This window comes from Bacillus rossius, chromosome 5 (assembly GCF_032445375.1).
Source record: "Bacillus rossius redtenbacheri isolate Brsri chromosome 5, Brsri_v3, whole genome shotgun sequence".
Taxonomy (NCBI): Eukaryota; Metazoa; Arthropoda; class Insecta; order Phasmatodea; family Bacillidae; genus Bacillus; species Bacillus rossius.
In genome coordinates this window covers 81236266-81259035 of record NC_086333.1, presented here as the reverse complement: position 1 = coordinate 81259035, position 22770 = coordinate 81236266, and the positions used below count along the sequence as shown (strand labels likewise).

The 22770-nt window shown below is 40.4% G+C and overlaps 1 protein-coding gene across 2 annotated transcripts in view; it reads right to left on the bottom strand.

The window, feature by feature from the left end:
• Positions 1-16723, bottom strand: part of LOC134532113 (inter-alpha-trypsin inhibitor heavy chain H4-like) — a 63001-nt gene extending 46278 nt beyond the window's left edge. For both annotated transcript variants that reach the window (XM_063368428.1, XM_063368429.1), the window contains exon 1: positions 16570-16723. In XM_063368428.1, coding sequence (XP_063224498.1) covers positions 16570-16707 — 138 coding nt within the window. In that variant the 5' untranslated portion in view covers positions 16708-16723. The remainder of the gene's footprint in view (positions 1-16569) is intronic.
• Between the last annotated feature and the right edge of the window lie 6047 nt (positions 16724-22770).

Below are 22770 nucleotides of genomic sequence, written 5' to 3'. Positions count from 1 at the left end.
AAATGAAGGTACAGGTGTACTGCAAGTCCCTAAGTGCTTACAAGAATCTGTACTGGTTGTTTTAATCCTAAAAATTACTCTGAAATCTTTCGTTTTTGCCATTTTAACTCTTCTATAAATACAGTTTAAATACTTAATCCGAAATCAAAAGTACTTTTCGGCCCTCGGCGAACTCTTAAATGCTTTTCGTAAGCGGACCCCACTCGGATATCTTGAGTAGTTTTGAAATCGCGTTGTTTTTCCTGAAGCTCTGGCTCACCGTGTGTGTGCCCGGCTGGGCGGGGGCCTTAAGGCGAGGCCACACAGGTATCTAAGCGATGTTCGACATGTTCGCTATGTTCGCTATGTTCGCTATGTTCGCTGTGCCAGGCGGCCAGACAGAATAGTCTGGTTCGCGATATCGGAGACTATCCGTAGATTGGGATATGATTACGACGATTGTAATATTCTGCTGACTCTCGCAGTATGTGAACGTAAAAAGAAATGAGTTCTCGAAGTTAATTTTTAAAAAAATTGAATAATTTAATCATTTGATGAAGTAATTGCGTGCGAGGACGAAGCCAAAATAAATGGATTATTTCAGAATAAACGCAACTCTGCTTGATAGCATTTCCCTTGGAATTAAATCCCAGGCATATCTTGCGTTCTATGTTCTTCCGTTGATTTATTCCATAAACGTGCCTATTTTCGTACACGTCTTCAATTAACTTTTCCATCGACATGAATTATTTAAAGCAAAATAGCTACTCAGAGAAGCAAAACTTCATAAAAAAAAATCAAACTTAGAAGAACAGCCCAATTCCGTGCGAAAAAAAAAAAAGGATTTATTATCTGCGCATGCGCGAAGTCAGCAACGTTTAGAAAAAACAGCCGAGAAGCAAACACCAGGCGATGTCGCCCGGATCTCAACATAGCGAACATAGCTCGGTGTTGTCTGATACCTTAACGTGCCTCCCATTTCAGGTCAAGATTTTATATTTAAGTTAATCACTGATCAACTTTTAGACTTTTTCAATTTTTTAACTTTCACGAAATGAAAAATTTATACAGCGCATACGTTTTGCATAATTAGCTGCCAAAGTTACATTTTTAACGTTTTTGGGTTGTACAAATAAAGAGAATTTAATTTATTGCAGAACTGGAACTTTTTAGGTTTATCTGCATTTCCACTGGCTACTTCATGATATGGTTTGCATTTCTATCACAAAAACTCATTTCATGTTTCTTGGCTGTCAAAATCGTAACAAATTTGAGAATTGTCAAATGCCAGGTAAAATTAATAAAATATTTTCTGAAAGAAATTCAAACAATTTCTTGAAGGAGCCAGTGGTTTTGCAGTTAAACCTAAAATTTTCATTTTTTCAATAAATTAAAAACTCCTTATTTGTACAACCCAAAAACGTTAAAAATGTAACTTTGGCAGCTAATTATGCAAAAAGTATGCACTGTAAACATTTTTCATTTCGTAAAAGTTAAAGAAATTGAAAATGTGTACACGTTTATCTGAAATTACTGTAAATATAAATACTTGACCTGAACTGGGAGGCACCCCCTTAAATATGCCTGGCTATATATTGCTCGCGAAGCGAACATAGCGAACACAGCGCTCTGTGTGGCCGTAGCTATAGTTTGCAGAGTGCATTTAATGGACATTTCCTCTCTCTTTACAGTGCACGATCTCTGTCCTTGTTTCAGCTTGCCCTGTTGCCAGATCTAAGCAAAAGAGCTCAACAGTTGTAGACACAAAATTAAAACGAAATGAAAATTTGTTTCAATTGTATCTCAAACATTTTATTTACGAAAAAAAAATCGAATAATTTTTTTGACGTGATAACGTCTTATAAATCGATGAACGCCGGCTGCACGCACGAAAAAAGCACGACTCATTGTCACGTTCCGCCTGAGCTGAGCGTGCGCAAGAACCGGCCCCCCACCGTGCGAGAAAATCTTCTATAATATCAAATAAGGTGAAGGCGGGCTTTTTTTTTTTTAACTAATTGTTAGTGATTATATTTAAACAAATTATTTAAATTAAATTTTGCAAAAAAAACTGTAAATATAATTTGAAAAATTAAAAAAAAAGTATGAAATTTTTCATCAATGTTTTCTTATGACGTTATCACGTAAAGTTATCGTCCGTAAACCGACTTTACAGACAACACTCCCCATTTTTTTTAATACATTTTCTTGCTGTAGGTAATTCATTAACAGCATCATCATATTTCAATTTTTTATTTCAATGGAGTCGTAATTAAAAGACGCCATCGTGGTTTCCACGGAAGTGTTGTAGCAGTTCTCAAATGGCGTGGTTCTTGTGCAGACCGCGTGCTGCTAGCCCGGGCAGTCGCGGCGGGGGGGAATGGCGAAGAGCGCGGTGCGAGCTGGCAACGCCGCGCGGCTGGGAGTCGGAAGAGGGGGAGGGGGTCGTGTGAACCTGCGCGCGGCCCCAGGTGTGCTACCGGAGTCCCGCGGCGTCCACTCAGGGCCGTGGGAGGTTCCCACGGCTCTCCTCCAGCCTCCCTCCCCTCCCACCCATCCCCTCCCGGGCGCTGGACCGCGCCTTCCCCCCACCCACTCCCAGCTTCCCGCTTTAACCACCAGCCTTTCACACAGTTTCAGGAGTGAAACACATCTTCGGGCGCGACGACAGCAACATCTCAAGGCCGAATTTTAATGCAACTTTTCGTGACATTGTTGGGACACGTTTCTGACACTAAAAGGACAGGGAATAGGCACTTGGCCAAAAAGAGTTAAAGCTATGAACGTTGTTAGGCTCTTTTTAGTTCCCCTCTTTTTTAGATGAATTCCCCCCCCCCTTTCCAACCCCCCAAAAAATATAAAACCGAGATTAATGAAAGAATAAGACAGAGAGCGTGCGCTTATGTTTGCTTCAGAAAATAGATATAGGTATCCTGTACAGTCGGCTGTAAATGCCTTGAATTTTATATTTGCTACCAGAACGCTCGCGTTCCTCCTTGTTCAACCAGCAGCGTAGAGAGCGCTGTTGAGACAGTCCCTGCACTTCCCGCGTAGATGGCGCTACTTGTTATGATTGTCATGTTTCCTTCAGAGATTTGGCGTGTTCCAAACGGCAGAATTGTTTAAAAAGACAGTGATACCACAGTTTTTATTTATGGAGTATTTCAACAGAAAAAAAATTATGAAAATACAGCAGTTTACCATTCACATAGCTGGCCTATAACCTTTTATACGCCATTTTATAGCGTGAATAAAAAAGCGCGAAGACACTGTACGAAAAAAAAAATCGCAGTCAGGGTGATTGCAGACTGCAGCATGAAATTTTCCGCTCCAATTACTACCACTTGGAATTTCCGTGGTTTCTCAAGGATTTCAAGTAAATCTCCTACATTCCCGTGACCAATAACTTCCATGGCATTTCCAGCATGTAGAAACCTTGCGACACGAGTTTTAGAAACGCTTAATTATCTACAGTCGTGATCCCCCCCCCCCCCCCACCACACGTTTTCATTCATTGCTCGTCGTTAGGTTTGAGGCCACATCAGTTCTGATTTAAGGTGGTTTTTTTTTACATACGCCATTGATTGTTACACTGTAGGTAGTATAAAAACCTCAATAATGGACAAAAAAAATTAAAATGCAATCACACAAAGAAGAAGCCAAAAATCAACCGATTTCAAAAAATTAAAAACCTAGACAGTACCTACAGAAAATTCCCTGGAAGGACAGTTAGTTGCAACAATAACAGAAAATGAAAACTACCTTGGAACACAGCGAACAACAGACGAGCCCAACGATGACAATGAACAGATAATGTGGCCAACAAAACGACAACCCATCAAGAGACGCACAGGAGAACCCAGCGATGCGACCGAACAAATATTTTTGAACGCCGCAACGACGAAAGCACAGACGAACACAGCATGCAAAACAAAAAAAAAATATTCCGAAACGCTCGCATGCGGCGGTTGCGACTTGGCGCGCGAATCGTCACGGAAATTGCCGAATACTCCCGAAACCGTGATCGGCTTGGCCGACCATAGTCTGCCTCTTTACAACCAACTAATCGGCCAGTCATGGTCGTTCGTCCTGTGTCAACTTTTTTTTTACCGATGGGTTCCCGTGATTTGTCAGACCTGTCGTGCTGCGCGTGGTTATTCTAGAGCTGTAGCAAACCGTATGTATTCGTTACTAAGTAACGGGTGCGGCATCTAGTAACGAGTAACGAAACGTTACACACGAATGCATTTCGTTACTCGCATTTTTCGTATGTTTTACGCATGCGCGCGCTTATTCGTTACAAAGAACGATGTTTGTTTGTTTATTAAGAAAAGTATAATTTGGAAATTCATCGTCCAAGTTTTTTACAGTTTATTAAAGGTATTGTGTGTGTAGACAAAGTTTGAGATTGTAACAGAAACAACGTAAGAAATTATTTTTTACAAATTATAAATATGTATGTTTTTGTTTTTTATTATCGCGTATTTTCACGTTTTTTGTTCTTATCTTAAAAGATATATTATAATAAAGCCGCTCTAATGAGATTTAATTATTTCTTGGTTAACAAAAGCTGTTAATTACCAAATATTTTTAATCGTTTATATTCGATTTATTATTATTTATGCGACGTCATACTGTACGCGTACGAAATACGACTCGATTCGTTGCTGTTACATAACATAGCATGTCATGCGGTATCAGAAGTAACGACTAACGATACGAAAGTAACGAGTACTAATTGTTATAGTAACGAATACATACGGGTACACTTTTTTTCGTTACTTTTACACCTCTAGGTTATTCTGACTCGCGCCCAGCGGCGGGAGGCGTCGATGTGGAAGATTCACGGCCACATCGCCGGAGGCGAAGACCGGGTCCGGACTCGCGGAAACCTGTCCGTACACGCCCCGTGACGGGGGACGGGGTTGACGGAAATGGGGGCACTGAGGACGGCTCGCCGCGACCCGTCGCAGGTCCCCACTTCTGACCGGGCTCACTGCAGCTCCCTGCTGACGCGTCACGCGCGAAGAGAACAGCTTCGTGGCTCGGCCTGTCGGTCCGTCGTGGTTCACCGGCGTCCATCGTCGTCGAAACTAACACGTTCTCTGAACGGTCTCTCGTTCGTGCCACGAGGACGGGAACAGATCTCAGTTCCCGAAACGTCGCAACTGGCCGATTAGTTGGTTGTAAAGAAGCAGACCTGGTCGGCCAAGCCGATCACGGTTTCGGGAGTATTCGGCAATTTCCGTGACGCTTCGTTTACAGCCGATTCGCGCGCCAAGTCGCAACCGCCGCCTGCGAGCGTGTCGGAACATTTTTTTTTGTTTTAACTTGGCATTGTTTCTTGATTGTTTTTGTAAAAGAATAAAGACAATACCGTTATTGTTAATTAAAGTGAAAAAAGATCAATTAAATTTTAATCATGTCAAAAAGAAAGTCCCGTGCATGGTTTTTTTTCCATGACCAATTGGACAATGATTCCCGTAAAATCAAGTGTAAACGGTGCCGAATGATAACTTCTCGTGATGGGCAGGGAAAAGCAGCAAATACTACAAGTATGAACAACCATATTAAACACCGACATCCAACCCTGATACCTCAGTTAGGTTCTGCGATCAAATGTTCGACCACAGACGATTCCTCCCAGTCGCGAATCCAAGCAGAACTACCTACAACAGTGCCTACTCCGTCAACTTCAGTGTCGTCAGAGGTCAGTTTACGTCAGAAAAGCCAGCGAAATATTCCAGATAGTTTTGCTGTTCAACTGTCACGCGAAGACTCCAGATCAAGAGACATCAATATCGCTATTGGTGAGATGATTGCACTCGACAACCAGCATCTGTCAATTGTCGAAAATACTGGCTTTAGAAAACTTTATGAGAAAAGTTAAACCAAAATATAACACAACGGGCAGAAAGTATTTCACAGAGAACATCATTCCTCGACTTTACGAAGAGACTAAATCTGAAATACGAGGAGGAGTGCTGAGTGCAGCTGCAATTTCAGTCACTACTGACATGTGGACAAACATAAATAACAAGGAATTTTTTTTTTTTTAGTTTTAGAGCTCGCTGGCTTAACGATAGATTCAAATACCATCACGCAGTATTTCACATGAAATATTTCCCTAAAACACATACTGCCAATAATATAAGAAAACTGTTTAGAAGAAATTCCCACTTTGTGGGATATAGATACGACCAATATGCACGCCGTTGTGCGAGACAACGGCAGAAATTGGACGAAAGCAATTGACGATTCAGTTTTCAAGAGAGTACCTTGTTTCATACATACTATACAACTGGCAATCAACACTGCTTTGAAACATGATACCATGGCACAAATACTTGTAAAACAGAGACGAATTGTCACACACTTTAACCATTCTAATCAAATTCAGTCAAAACTTAGTGATTTGTAACAAGAACTAAATTTATGAGAACACCAGCTTGTCCAAGCCGTATGTACCAGATGGAATTCCACGTACTATGTATGTGATATCTCCCCTTTTAGAACAAAAAACGGGATGTTTATTTATACCTGGCTGAAACATCAGTAAATTACAAAAATTTGCCTAATGAAAAGTGGAAAATACTTAAAGCATTGAATTGCTGAACCCATTTGAAGAAATTACCAAGATTATAGGTTCAAGATGCTCTTCGGTGTTCTGAAGTAATACCTCATCTGAAAACCTTACTGAAATACCTAGAAATTTACAATGATGAAAACAAAGTAATCATCCAAATTAAAGTCCAGCTGGAAAATTATTTAAAGAGTAGGTTCGACTTGGAGCATAACAAAGTCATCACCCTGGCTACATTGTTGGATCCAAGATATATGCAACAGTTTTTCGAGACAGAGGATCTCATCACCATTAGGTCTGAATTTTTATTGGAATCTTAGAAAAATAGCATGAGTGATGACTGGATACCTGCAAAATTCGCGGATTCATTCGGTGATAGGCTAGAAATCAAACACATATACCTCTTAGATAATTTTGCTATTGGCTTACTGGTCATCTGGAGGAATCTCAACCAGTTATAAACCCTCAACCAAAGAAGGATCGAATCACAGACAAACCAGCTAAGACGACTTACAACTCGGCAGCCAATGAACTTGCGTTATTTGCCCAAGTGTACAGGGGTATGTGCAGTCTATCCTGAAGGCCATCGAAACCGCGAATTTTCCAGGTCTCTAGTGATGACAAAAGCGAAAACGGCAAAGATCATCTACATAGCACCTCCATCGATGAAGACGATACAGAAACAGCAACACACAGGAATTTTTCGGCAATGCTACTAAAAATTTGCATCAAGAAAAATAGAAGATATTCAATATTAAGGTCAATGGCAGCTCGTGAACTTAAGTCCTACTGTGCGTTACCGGTGATAAAGCGCAATGATGACCCATTTCAGTGGTGGAGCCGCAATTGTTCTAGGTATCCTGAAATGTCGCGCATCGCTGAAGTGTACCTCTGTTGTCCCGCCAGTTCCGTTTACAGTGAGCGGCTGTTCTCAGAGACCGGGAACATAAACGAAACAAAAATAAATTGGTTGTCTGTAAAGTCGGTTTACGTGTGATAGTTTAACGTAACAACGTCATAACAAAACATTGATGAAATGATTACATACTTCTATGAATAAAATTGAATAATTTTTATTGAATTATCACTATTTTGTATGTATACAAAGAAGGAGTGAAATTAAATCTACAATTTAATTGATAAATTTACTTTTATTTGCACTCATTAATTCAAATATGTTTATTACTTTAACGAAGGGATTATTTTAACTATAACTTTTATACATGTTTGCTATTTAACTTCTTCCAATCTGTGTTATCCTGTTAAGGACAGGACGATGATAGGAAAAGTAGGAAACGAATGGGAGTGTTTCAAGTTTAATGTGCCTCGAAAAAGTCAAATAGATGGTTGTTCCAATCGAGTGGAAGAGAGATAGATGCGGCGCAAGCTTACAATGAGCGTAACGGTCAATGTGCGTTACGGGACACTTTTTCGTGCGTGCAGACGGCGTTAATCGATTTATTAGACGTTGTCACGTCAAAAACTATAAAGAATTTAGTGGTGACGATACCGCGCTAGAAACACCAAACGTATAATTAGAGTCCCGGAAATTTCGCGGATTCCTCTGGCCTCAGGATAGAATTCAAAGTTATGTGTGCTCGACCCATGTTTACTTTCCCATTGGTTGATTTATTAGCGACAACATTTTTATCCTTGTTATTTGACACTACCTGATTCGTTTACTTCTCTCCTAGCTAGACATCGTTGGCTCACGGTCGTAGAGGGGCGTGTCCAGATAACTGCGGTCCAATCATGAACACAGTGCGACAGTGTGGAGGTTTGCATTCTAGCTTGCGACTAAATGAATGCGCGAAAAATCCGTGGCTCTACGTATAATCTCGCCTCGCCGACACAGATACAGTGTGAGGGCCCTCACTCAATGAAAGACGCGCCGAGTAATTGTCAGAGGCAGGAAGAAGACCTGGAACGCAAACGCAGTTCTGTGCTGACGCGGCGCGGTGTCTGCGCCGGCGCGCCGAGGCAGGTCGGCCGACGCGCGGGCAACTGGCGGCCATTACCCCATTAGTCTAATGGCGCCCATGGCCACGACGGCCGAGACACTGGCGCGAGGGCTGAGGGCAGCGGTCCCCGCTGACCGCCGCAAGAAGCCTTCTTCTCACAGACGAGAGGGCCAAAACCCGAAGTTCCCCGAAGTTCATAATCGCTTTTCTGTTTCCGTATCTTTAATGCAGCTATCCTAACCAAATCAACCGTCCACAATGTTTTTAAGTATTTATAATTAGAGACCGGAAAATTTCGCGATTTCATTTCGCGATAGGCTAAAATACAAATAGTTATACCTCAGTGCTGCCTCTGCTATTGGCTCACAACTCACCTGGATGACTCCGGGCCGATGAGAAACACCCGACCGAAGCTTTATCGAATCACAGGCTGCTACGTTGGGACGTCTCACAAGATAGCAGCCAATGAGTGGGTGATATTTGACGGAGTGTACGTAGAACTATGGAGTTCATCCTGGAGGTCATTGAACCCGCGAATTTTTCTGGTCCCTATTTACATATAATGTAGCTAACCTAACCTAATTGACCAACAGTAGAGACCTGCAAAATTCGCGGATTCATTCGGTGATAGGCTAGAATTAAAACCCATATATGCCTACCTCGTAGATAATTTTTCTATTGGCTTACTGTTCATCTTGGCGAATCTCAACCAGTTATAAACCCTCAAGCAAAGAAGGATCGAATCACAGACAAACCAGGTGAGACGACTTACAAGTCAACAACCAATGAACTTGCGTTATTTGCTCGAGTGTACAGGAGAATGTGCAGTTTCTCCTGAAGGCCATCGAAACCGCGAATTTTGCAGGTCTCTAACCATTAGTAGAGACCCGTAAAATTCGCGGGTTCATTTCGTGTTATGCTAAAATTCAAATAATTATACCGTAGTAGTGCTTCTGTCATTGGTTCACTGTTAATCTGGAGGACTGAGGGCCAATTAGAGACCCTCACTCATAGAAGTGTCGAATCACAGGCCACCCAGTCGAGACGACTCACAAGTCAGCAGCCAATGAACAGTTGGCATTTGCCCGAGTGTGTAGAGGATATTGGAGTCTATCCTGGAGGTCATTGAACCCGCGAATTTTCCGGGTCTCTAACCATTAGTATCCTTTTATCAACACCGCCATATTTATTTACAATGAACAAAAAAAAACACCGAAGATGCACGATCGGGCGTTTGGCTCTCTCGTCTGTGAAAAGATGGCTTCCCAACCGCCGCAGCACAGTCTTCCTGAGCACCCACAAGCTTCCAAACAATACAACACTCTTGTTTTCTGTGCGAGTCATGGAGCAGGGAAAAATTTTTTTCAAAGCAGTCATGAGTACTGCCGACAGAAGTGAAAACCTTTTTCGCAATTTTTACGGGAAAAAATAATCACACAACAAATTTGTTTCATCACGTTAGTAAAATAAGTCCTAAATTACTATAAAATACGCATTGCATAGTAATTGTAGGTATTAAAAAAAGGGAGGGGTTGTCTGTAAAGTCGGTGTACGTACGACAATTTTACATGATAACGTCATTAGAAAAAAATTGATGAAAAATTGCTTACTTTTTAATTTTCAAATATTATTTACAGTTTTTGCCGAGCGTGCAAGAACCGGCCAACCACCGTGCGAGAAATCTTCTATAATATCAAACCGGTTAAGGCGGGCTATTTAACTAATTGTTCGTGATTAAATTTAAACAAATTATTTAAATTAAACTTGCAAAAACTGTAAATAATTTTTGAAAATTAAAAAATTATGCAATTTTTCATCAATGTTTTCTTATGACGTTATCACGTGAAGTTATCGTCCGTAAACCGACTTTACAGACAACCCCCTTTTTTTAAACTGTCTTTTTTAAAACAGTGTAAATGACTAAAACGAGTGTTTTCTAAATGATCTATAAGCATAGGGTGCACATTCTTGAAAGCACTCAAGGAATTTGCAACACATCTTTATCTTATTTAACCGCCATATGATATTAATGTCGTCGCACAACTCTCACAGTCACCCTATGTACGACGAGCCCTGCGCTTAGAGGCGATACCGCGCTGGAAACACCTTCCAGAGTCACCCTTACTGCACCTCACTAGCAGTAATCCACCCTTAATGGCTGGCTTGGAGTTCTCTTGGCACAGCATGCACGACTTTGAGCCAGCGATGAACAAGAGGAGAAGTTTTAACCCAATCATGCGCGACACAGTCCCACGAATGAAAAGTTCCTGGTATCATGTTACCCAATGATTGCTCTGAAGTGGCTCTAGTGTGGTCCATCTCGGAGCGAGAAAACCCCCCAAAATAATCGCGTCTCTACAGAGTAGCTGCAGTCTTCGCTGGCCTAGTCGAATTCGTAGAGACCGGAAAAATTCGGGAATTCATTTCGCGATAGGCTAAAATACAAATAGTTATACCTCAGTGCTGCCTCTGCTATTAGCTCACAACTCACCTGGATGACGCTGGGCCAATGAGAAACACCCAACCAAAGCTTTATCGAATCACAGGCTGCTACGTTGGGACGTCTCACAAGACAGCAGCCAATGAGTGGGTGATATTTGACCGAGTGTACGCAGAACTATGGAGTTCATCTTGGAGGTCATTGATACCGCGAATTTTTCCGGTCCCTACGAAATCGGAACGGGCCTTCGCCATACCGGGACCAGCGGGGAAAGATGTGCCTTCCACAGGATCAAAACGTCTTTTAGATGACTAGACCGTTAAACTTTGCGAGAAAAATCACTCTTTCTCTAAATAATATTTCTAGTTTTACGCGTACCTCTATTTTTTTTTCAAAAATTATTATTTATTAGAAATCTGCAATAAAATTTTTTATGAATTTAGCTTGACTCTCCGTGAAAAAAGTTCTAATTTACATATTGTGCAAGTTTCTGAAAGAAAAATAATAATAGAAGGATTGAAGTGATATTATAAATGATTTAATTTAGGTAGTAAAATACTCGAGATAAATTTTAATTAATAATGAAAATCAATAAATATGCTGAAAGTTTACTCTGATATATTAATTTTTTTTATTAAATAATAATGTAGAAATTTATAATGCAAATCAATCATACATAGAGGAATATAACTTCACTTACATAAATACACTTGAAAAGTTTATAAACAATTTATATCGACTAGGTATTCACAATAATTTTTTTTTAGTTGGACCCTTCCTCAATGAGAAGACAGCATGCCTTATCCACAAGGGTGCGATTTAGTCTTTCAGCTACTCCATTCTGTTCAGGTGTGTGGGGGAAAGTGGTCTGGTACTGAATTCCCAGATCCCTTAATGTCGCCAACAAGTCTGTGTTCACATATTCACCCCCATTGGCGGTATGCAATGTATAGATTGTTTGATTAAAAAAAAATTATTTATATTCTGCTACAAATGCCATGCTTAATAAATTACCTCACTTAGTACAATACTTAAAAGATTAGGTATTTGTCATTAGAGTTAAGTTTTGATTGAAAATGCTGATTAGCTCCACGATTTTTAATTGCATTTGTGGCGTATTAGTTTGAATTTTGGGTGTTATATGGGGGTATTGACATGGCTTTTCGGTTTCATTTTGGTTTAGTCCCAATTAATTATGTAATCTTGTCCCTGGCAACAAGGAACAAGTGGACGAGACCAGTGAAGTGTCCCATTTGACTGCGACGGCGCGCCGCTGAGTCAGTGCGGCCACTAAGGCGGGTATTCCAACACACCTGTTCCCTTACAGTATTCCAATAGGACACGATAGGACACGGCCAGTCACTTGTTTTCAGGGCACGGAATTTGGTGTCCTATCAACTGCCGATCTCCTGCCCAAATTCCGCGCTTGCGCAGAGCTCACTTTTTGACGTGACGACGTCTAATAAATAGATGAACGCCGGCTGCAAGCACGAAAAAGTGTCCCGTTACGCAAGTTGTCCCGTTACGCTCATTGTACGCTTGCGCCGCATCTATCTCTCTTCCACTCGATTGGAACAACCATCGATTTGACTTTTTCGAGGCACATTAAACTTGAAACACTCCCATTCGTTTCCTACTTTTCCTATCATCGTCCTATCCTTAACAGAATAACACAGATTGGAAGAAGTTAAATACCAAACATGTATAAAAGTTATAGTTAAAATAATCTCTTCGTTAAAGTAGTAAACATATTTGAATTAATAAGTGCAAACAAAAGTAAATTTATCAATTAAAATGTATATTTCATTTCATTCATTCTTTGATCCATACAAAATAGTGATAATTCAATACAAATGATTCAATTTTATTCATGAAAGTATGCAATCATTTCATCAATGTTTTGTTATGACGTTGTCACGTTAAACTATCGTCCGTAAACCAACTTTAAAGACAACCAATTTTTTTTTGTTTGTTTCCTCGAGATGGCGGACCCGAATCTGGCGCCATTTAACTTCTATATATATTCAATTCCGTAAATATCATGGGTTGTACCAAATGTATTGGCGTGCCCGAAGAAACTTAATGGTGGCGAAATTATTTTGGAATACATTTGGCACACTTTGATGGTCATGACAAGAAATAGTCGCAACATAAAAAAAGTACTCGAGAAAATTAGAATAACATCATTTAATCCGTGCGATGGTGGGGGCATCTCCGGGAATTTTTGAAGGAACAAGTTGTTGGCAAAACATCAGCTAGAATGCGTGGGAAACCAGTTTCTAGCCTCGCGCAGAACACGGTTCATTAAAACAGTTGGGTTTTCTGGTTTCCCTGGCTGGGACCCGGTCTTTTGGCACGGTCTGGAATACGGGTCGCGGGTTTAAGTTACGGTTGTATCCCAACAAGGCAGCGCTTGTTCGCTACCTCGACCCCGGCGTGTTTGGAATACCGTACTAAGTGGGTCGGCGGTGACGTCATCGTGCTGGCTCGCAGAGTCTGCGCGCTTGCTGCCTCGCTCGTGTCAGACTCTCTTCTCACCTCTGTTCATTTATTTATCTCCTCTTTTTTACATTTGACCACATCACAATCAAACAGGAAGTTTAGCTTGTGTGTGAGTGCATCTAGTCACTTATCTACGAGCGGTGTTTTGACTAATGTAAAAAAATAAACTAAAATAACAAGAAAAAAAACTTCAATTAGTTTCTATAAAGTTTAAAGTTAAAAATATTTTATTTTTAATGCATGATAAAGTATCACATTGTTCCAGAAAAAAATATTAATATCTGAAGGAGGCGAACAAGTACATAAGTTCTCACAGATAGATTTCAGAACCCCTTACGGCACGCGCTGTTGCCAGATCTCTAACAAGTTACAAACGAGTTCAGGGGGATGCACTCCTTTGGAATTCTGAGGGCACGAGAAGAATTTTAAGAATCAATCTTAGGAATAAATAGATGTTTCAGGCCTATTACTACCATCCACGCTCATGAATCCGTAATACATCGCCTCTTTTTAACAATTCACACAAATTTATTGATACGGATACGTACGACTATTTAAATGTTCACTTGATAAATAAATAAAAATATATCGAATACTTTAAATTTCAAATACGTTATATTTGGCAACAGCGCACGCAGAAACAGCCGTTGTGTGTTAGCAAAAGGAAGAGAGCGCCCAACTATTTCCTCCCTATCCCTATAGTCGAACCCCGAGCGTCGAATGCCAGACCCGGGCATCGAACTACGGAGGCGCCAAATGTACCACGCCCCTAACAACCCCAGTGAGGAAGCTAACAATTATGTTTTAAGGGGGTTTTATTATTAAAGGACACTCAGATGATAAGAAGCATTGTTTGGAATAGTTATCGGCGTTTAGCTTCGTACTTTCGCGCGAAAAGCAAGCAGCCAATCATTGTTACAATTTATTCTCATGCAGAAACTAGATAACGGCAAACAGTAACCTCGATGGAATGCGCTAACAATAATGAAACCCAAAGAGTTTGTTCAAATTGTAAGCGGAAAATTCCTGGCTCCAGTTCTAGATTACCAGAACAATATCCCCCGGGTAAATTTTAAGAACCAAGGTTAAATAAATTAACACCGAAAATGCCATTAACTAACCTGTTCTCAGAATTTCAAAATTAGATTTCGCATCAAGAGTTCGAAAGAGATATGAGACAACACAGGAGGTCAGATGATTATATAATTGAGAGGATACATCATGCTTGCTATTTTCTTTTATCAGGACATATTTATGAACTTCGAAGTAATATTTATTTATTTCATAGAACGTTTTGTTGCTTTGTTTTTATAATTCAAATTTATTAGGTTTTTCATTGAGGATTTTGTTTAGTATTTTACATATTTTATTATTTAGATACAGACCTAGTTGTTTATTGGCTACGTTTGTTTATTTCAATCACATGCTTTTATGTCAGCTAGCTACATGAAAATTTAAATTATCATTTGCATACATAGTTTATCATGGGTTAACTGTAACAAACGAGATACGTTGCAATTAACTGTTTAGGTCAGCATAAATGTTAAACTTTTTTTTAAAACAATTTCATGTTTTAATACCTCTGCCTCCTTTAAATTTCAATTTTAATGCATGTATATAATTACATTTGAAATTCTGTTCAAAATTTTATACAGCTATGATGTTGGTCTGAAAATTTGAAGAAATAAATGTTTTTAAGGGAATTAAAAAAGGTCAAAAGTTTTATATAGTTTCTTCAAGATACCAGCTATCGATTAAAAAGCATCAGTGGAATGCCTAATTAGCTGCGTACATACTGTTAGAATGTGTATTTGTGAATGTGTAACTGGTATTAATTTAATAGGTACTATATCATTTCATCTTACATTGACAACGAATGACTTTTAATCTTCAATTACATTCCTGCAGGTGTATGCCAATCTCGAGTTACATTTGAATTAGTTTGTTTATCTTTCATACTTGAACAATAAGTTAACATAAAAGTTTGTTTTCATAGGTTAATACTTATCACGTATGCTTTTGTTAAACTTCAATTCATTTTTTTAAATATGAAATGTTAAGAGGCATCAGGCCCCGTTATCTAGGCATGTCAAGGCATAAAGCATATATCCCAGACCTCCTATATTGTTGCAACCACGTATTTACTAACATGCTCCAGCCTGTAAGCGCCGCAAAGAAATAACTTATTATTTCGCGCGGGTGACTACAATTATCATGATAATCACGAGTTTACAAGTGTTGACTTCAACAAGTAGGCATAGCTAAGTACTATGCCGGCCTTGAATATAGATAGATTTTAAATGTGGCTAAGCGTAAGAAAAGGCGTATCGAATTTTACTTCGCCACCAAAAGATATAAATAAATAAAATTACCACAAATGTAAGTTATCGCATATTTATCGTTTACCAACCACCACAATTGTCTGCATATTTGCTATAAACACTGACGCACAACGCTTGTGTGTTGTTTGCTACATTTTTGTGGGTCACTGACGGATCCAGAAAAAGGGTGTGGGGGGGGGGAGTGGGCGTAGCTGCAAATACCTCCCCCCCCCCCAACCCTAAATAATTTTCTTATTTTATAATTCCTTAACATAATTCGCCATAACGTATTATTTTACTGCAGTGCTACAGTTAATAGGACTTATTGAACCACAAGTAACGTGAACTAAATATTTCAATTCTAAATGTACTAAAATTGTAAAAGAAATTTTGATTTGGCCCTGCCCTGACCAAAGGGCGTAACCAGGGGGGGGGGGGAGGTTAGGGGTTCAACCCCTCCCCCCCCAGCATCAAATCTTTAATTAAATTTCTTATTCATCACTCAAACAAATTTCATATTAAAATTAATAAAATTTTTACCATTACAATATTTAAAATTACGAACCGAAAACTGCTAAAATAGCACTATTTTACACCTTAAAATGTAAAATCCAAATTTTCCCGGTGGAGGACCCCCGGACCCCCCCCCCCCCCCCCTACGCTTTAATACGGGGGGGCTATGCTTCTTAACACCCTCCATACACAAATCCTGGCTACGCCACTGCCTGACCGTCATACTGGATCCGGAATTGCCGCGGGGGCAACAATTGGCCTGCGCCGTACCTGCGTGGTGGTGGGGGTGGCCTCTTGGTCGCCCGGCGTCTCCAGGCGCCGCAGCAGCAGCGACGCCGGCGATCCCTGGGGCGTCGCGGCGCCCAGCGCCCAGCACAGCGCCGCCAGAAGCACAGCAGAGCTCATCATGCAAGTGCTCAGGTCGCGCCCGGCACACTGACTGTCGGAGCGCGCCCGCCCGCCGGTCCACACCTCCGGCGCTCTCCCCCCTCCAGCACCCCTGGCAGGGGGGGCTACCACCCCTCACCCGCCCCTCCGCTCGCTCCCCCACTCCTCCTCTCTGCGGCGAGGACCGTGGGAACCGCCGCGCCGGGCCCTTTCGTGTCCGCGCGCCGCCAGCACCATCTCGCGGCGCGACACGGAACCAGACCTGCTTCCTCGCTGTCGGAGCAGTTCTGTATAGAGGTGGAAAAGTAACGAAAAAAAGCCTACCCGTATGTATTCGTTACTATAACAATTAGTACTCGTCAGGGGCCTACCCAGAAGGGGGGGGGGGGTTGGGGTTCCACCCCCCCCCCCCCCCTTTGCACCAAATCGTTAATTAATTTCTTATTCATCACTCAAACAAATATCATATCAAAATTAATAAAAATTTTACCATTACAATATTTAAATTTAAGAACCTAAAACTGCTAAAATAGCACTATTTTACACCTTAAAATCCAAATTTTCCCGGGGGAGGACCACCGGACCCCCCGCTTTAATACGGGGCGGGGAAGGGGGGGGGGCATACTTCTTAACACCCCCCATACACAAATCCTGGCTACGCCACTGGTACTAGTTACTATCGTATCGTTTCGTTAGTCGTTACTTCTGATACCGCATAACATGCTATGTTATGTTACAGCAACGAATCGAGTCGTATTGCTTACGCGTTCAGTATGACGTCGCGTAAATAATAATAAATCGAATATAAACAATTAACAATATAAGATAATTAACAGTTTTTGTTAACCAAGAAACAATTAAATCTCAATAGAGCGGCTTTATTATATTATCTCTTTTAAGATAAGAACAAAAAAAGTGAAAATACGCGATAATAAAAAACAAAAACATACATATTTCTAATTTGTAAAAAATACTTTCTTATTATCAGTAAAAAACTTGGACGACGAATTTCCATATTATACTTTACTTACTAAACAAACATTGTTCTTTGAAACGTAAATTCATCGAATATGCGCGCGCATGCGTAAAACATACGAAAAATGTGAGTAACGAAATCCAGCCGTGTGTAACGTTTCGTCACTCAGTACTAGATGCCGCACCCGTTACTCAGTACCGAATACATACGGTTTGCTACAGCTCTACTTCTCGCTGTCGGAACAGTTCTGTACGGGGGGAAGCCTTCATTTCACATACGAGAGAGCCGCACCCGAAGTTCCCCGAAGTTCATGCTCGCTTTTTCCCCCCCGTTCTATCTCATTCTATAAACCCGTGTGACATTAAATTTTGCGGTCGATTAGGATAGGTTAGCTACATTATAAATACTTTAAAACATTGTGGATGGTTGGTTATATTAGGTAAGTATAGCTTCATTAAAAATACTGTAAAATCATTTTATGGTTGCTTAGCAAATGACTTTTTAATATGTAGCTATCCAGGGCTAGGAAACCGTTTACATGATTTCACAGTATCTTTAATGTAGCTATCCTAACCAAATCAACCGTCCACAATGTTTTAAAGTATTTATATTGTAGCTAACCTAACCTAATAGACCATTAGTTATCATGAGTTACGAGGAACAAAAAAAAGCGAAGATGCTCGATCGGGGGTTTGGCTCTCTCGTCTGTGAAAAGACGGCTTCCCGAGGGCCCACAGCCTGTTCCTATTGTTGGAGCTGCTGTAGCGGCTGTCGGAACCAACATTGCCGGGTTGAGTTGTGCGTATCTCTGGAAAGTGCGGCAACGTTGTTTATCGGTGTTGGCGTCATTAGCAAAAAGGCCAATCGCAATGAGTAAAAAAAGCATTTCTCATTAAGGTTTTTTTGACGTGATAACGTTTTATAAATCGATGAACGCCGGCTGCACTCACGAAAAATTGTCACGTTCCGCCTGAGCCGAGCGTGCACGAAGCGGCCAACCACCGTGCGAGAAAATCTTCTATAATTTCAAACCGGTTAAGACGGACTTTTTAACTAATTGTTCGTGATTATATTAAAACAAATTATTTAAATTAAATTTGCAAAAACTGTAAATAATATCTAAAAATTAAAAAGTATGCAATTTTTCATCAATGTTTTCTTATGACGTTATCACGTAAAATTATCGTCCGTAAACCGACTTTACAGACAACCCCCTTTTTTTATTAATCTATTTTCTCTTATTGATAGACATGGAAGTTAAGTGTACAAATACAAGTAATAATCAAAACCGAGTAGTATACTTACACCTGAGAAACAGAAAGTTCTAAGAATTACATGGGGAAAAAATATTATCTTATAGTGCAAATATCATCTTTATTTCTTGAAGAAAGTACTACAAAAACATAGGCATCCTTGTGTGAAAAAGCGGGGAGGGGTGAAAAGTTTCGAAATTTTTTGGCTAAGAATCAACAAATTTGTTGGATAATAAATTTGATAACTGTACTGTACAATTAAAATAAAAATTAATTCTTTCAAAAATCTTAAAAATAATGTTATTTAATTTGTGTAAACATAACCATAAACAATATAAAATATATTATGTATGTGTAAACAATGACATAATCTTAAATTAAATAAAAAAATTGTACAAAAAAATTAAAATTGTTTATCTCATAAAATGGAAAGGAGGTTAAGTGCGATTACATCCATGTCAAATATATCCTCGAAGCTCGAACACATTAAAACAGGAATTATAAAATCAGATACTTAATATATACTAAAAATAAAACGTTTATGCATAACTACTTTATATTATATAATTTGAAAACTTTTTTTTAATAAATTTGTATGCACCTAACAATTTATTGTGTCTTTTTCTTTCGTAAAAATTTTGGAATTAATTGCACACTTTTCTTCAAATTGTAATAACACTGAAATCACGTGTGAAAAGCAGTGGGTTGTTTGATAGTTGCGAATATAATTTGCAGGTAACCTCACAACTTGTACGATACGCGCAGATCACATTTACAGCTATGGCCGCGGTGAAGTTTACAGTATTCATATTTTATTTTAAACTGTGCTTTTTGAAATATTGTACAAGTAAGGGGAAGGGGACTCGACTCAATTAATTTCTCCCCCCCCCCCCCCCCCTTTTACCACCCTTTTTTTAGGGTAGGAATTTATGCAGAATTTTATTTCCTAGGTGGGGGAAGGGGTAGTAAATAGAACCTCTTTCCCTGCTATTTGCTTTCAAATTATTTCATGAAGTTGGTTGGAGTTTTTAGTATTTCGAGAGGGGGTGGGGGATATATTCCCTCCAACCACGATCCCTTCGTAAGCCCCTGCTAACGGAACATGTTTGGTCTCGCAGGGGCGTAGCCTCAAGAGAACTCCGTGGGATCCGGACCACTCCCCCCCCCCCCCTTTTATTTTGGACATACGTCATTGCAGTTTTGCACTGTTAGTCATGGGAAAAAAAAATCCCGAAAATCAAAAACAAAACGGAAAAAACGACGTTTGTCCGATATCAACTGATTCAAACCTTGTTTTCTGTGAATTATTTATCTTCATTTTTTTTCCGGGGATTTTTCCATGACTTAACAGTGCAAAACTGCAATGGCATATGTCCAAAAAAAAAGTGCCTTAAATCAAAATTCCCCATCGCTCTGGAATGGTTTAAAGAACGTGAGAAACGTGTTGACGGCGACGCTGGACAAGGGTCTCGACGACCGTGGGACTCTGAGCGGCTACCCGGGGGGTGGGGGGTGGTGGTGGGGACACTGTTAGCCGCGGAGAGAGTCGGCGGGACAGGCAGCGTGGGAAGCGGCCGCGCAGGTCGCCACCTGCCCGCCGGGTGCATTGTGGGGGCGCTACGTGTCCTGCCGGCCCTCGCACCGTGAGAAAACATCTCCGGATGCTGTCGTCAAGTCGCCCCCCCCCCTGGTCCTATCCAGATAACAACAAACACGCAGACACACTGGATAGAGGGCCTCGTGCTTCGAAGGTATGTATGGGAGATCCAAGTTGTGTTTTTACAAGTTGTGACAATAATTCTAATACCGGGTCCGTCTGCAACAGTACGAACCTGTGTTGAGCCCGTGTCCTTATCCTAACGTGATTCATGTCACGCTGCCGCACGTTGAAACTGCCCTGTCTGAAAATGCGATATCCGAATCTATAGAGCGCCAAAAATCAGATTGTATTCCGATTTGTTTTTTTGTTTGTCGTTTTTAAACTAGTACGCAGCTAAGTTTTGAATGTTAATTTTACGTATTTTGGCCTTTATACCCCCCTCCCCCTTCCAGGCTAATTTCTTTGTCGTGTACTGTTCCTATCAGCCGACGCCTTGTTGCGCGTCTCATGGCGCCTGTGCAGTAGGCAACACTCAGCCCGCAGTTGACCGCGGGTGACAACGCCTGTGGAGTAGGCAACTGGCAGTGCGCTATATATATTTAAAAGCCTCCACACCGCGTGTTACGTCACTGGAAGCGCGGCCATCGCTGGCAGCTGCTCGGAGACCACGGCTTGTGTTTACAATAATTGCTTACGTCGAGGCGCTGCAACTGGCTTGTTAGGAAAGTAAGACTGGGCAGACGGCTAGCGTGATTGCCCAAGTGGAGACACGTAGCCAGGGATTATTGATGCGATGTGTTCTTGCCGATGCACATGCACTGTACGTACATACGCGTCTGTGTAGCGACTGGGTATTCCGGAGAGGCGTGTCGGCGAGCAGAGTCAACTCACGTGAGCTTCTCCAACTCTCTGCTCCACGACATAAGTCATCGGACGAGTGCTGGAGGGGCAGCCAGCTACTAGTCCGAGAGACGAGTTGCGACATGTGTTCGTGGCCTCAATAATCCCGTGGCGTTAACGCCAGAGTTTCACAAGTATTACTTCTAGGCATTTCATTATAAACTGTGATTTTGAAAACATTGCTGGAAAAGAATCCCTCTCTTATGATGTCTTAAGAGTTATTTGAAAATAGTCCGCTATAAATTGTTCTGTTCTATTAAGTGCCTTAATGCTATTATAATTTATAAACTTTAAAGTTTGAATAATATGACTGGTACGGTTTTTAGTTTTATATTTTTAAAATATTGTATCTTTTATAGTTTTCAAAAGATATTTGGAAATTATGCTTTAAAGGTTCATATTAAATTGTTCTCAAGTTAAACGTGTCGCCTTCTTAAACAATCGTTCGACAAAGAAATATTATTAGTTGTAGCAGGTACTGCGATGTGTAAGCTGTCTTTGCATATTTTTAATACTTTGCTAGTAACACCATGGGCGTATATCCCGGGGGGCAGGGGGTCCCGGACCCCCCCTGGAATTAAGAAGCCCCTTATTGATGGGGCCCGCTGGCGCTTGTAAGATCGTAACTGTCGTGAACGCCAAAACGTTTTAATGGAAAAATGTTTGTATATATTTTAAAGTTTACTGATGATTGTAAGCATAAATGCCAAAATGTAGGCAGAATACAACATACAAGCACCCTATCCAGAGATGATCCGTGTCAGTTTTTTATAAAGCGTCCACATTTCTTATTTTGCGTCAACGTTTTTATGGAAAAATTTATGTATATAATTTAAAATTTACTGATAATTGTAATTATATAAATGCCAAAATATAGGCAGAATACAACATACAAGCACCCTATCCAGAAATAATTCGTGTTTTTTTATAAAGCGTCCAAATTTCTTATTTTGCATAAACATCGATTTATGTTTAAATAAAATTACTTTTATTGTGACAAAACAAAATGTAATTATTAATTTCCTCCATATGCAAACAAACAGTCTCAAGAGTCCCAGTTATTTCTGAAGCTTAAAACTAACACTATCGCTTCCTTAATAAAGAAGATAGAGAATAAACAGATAGTCCATGACAATACAGAGTGTTTGGAAGAAAAAAATCTGGATCGAAATTGCGTTTATTTCATTCAAACACCATCCATCTAGCTGGGCGTTGTTGTATATTGATCAGCGCACCATTTAACTTCTCAATATTGTGTGATGATTTGTATCATCTGAAGAAGAAACAAAATAAAAGGGCACCCAAAGTTCTTGATAGATATCGTTTGTTTCATTGTGTGCCGTTTATTGGTATGA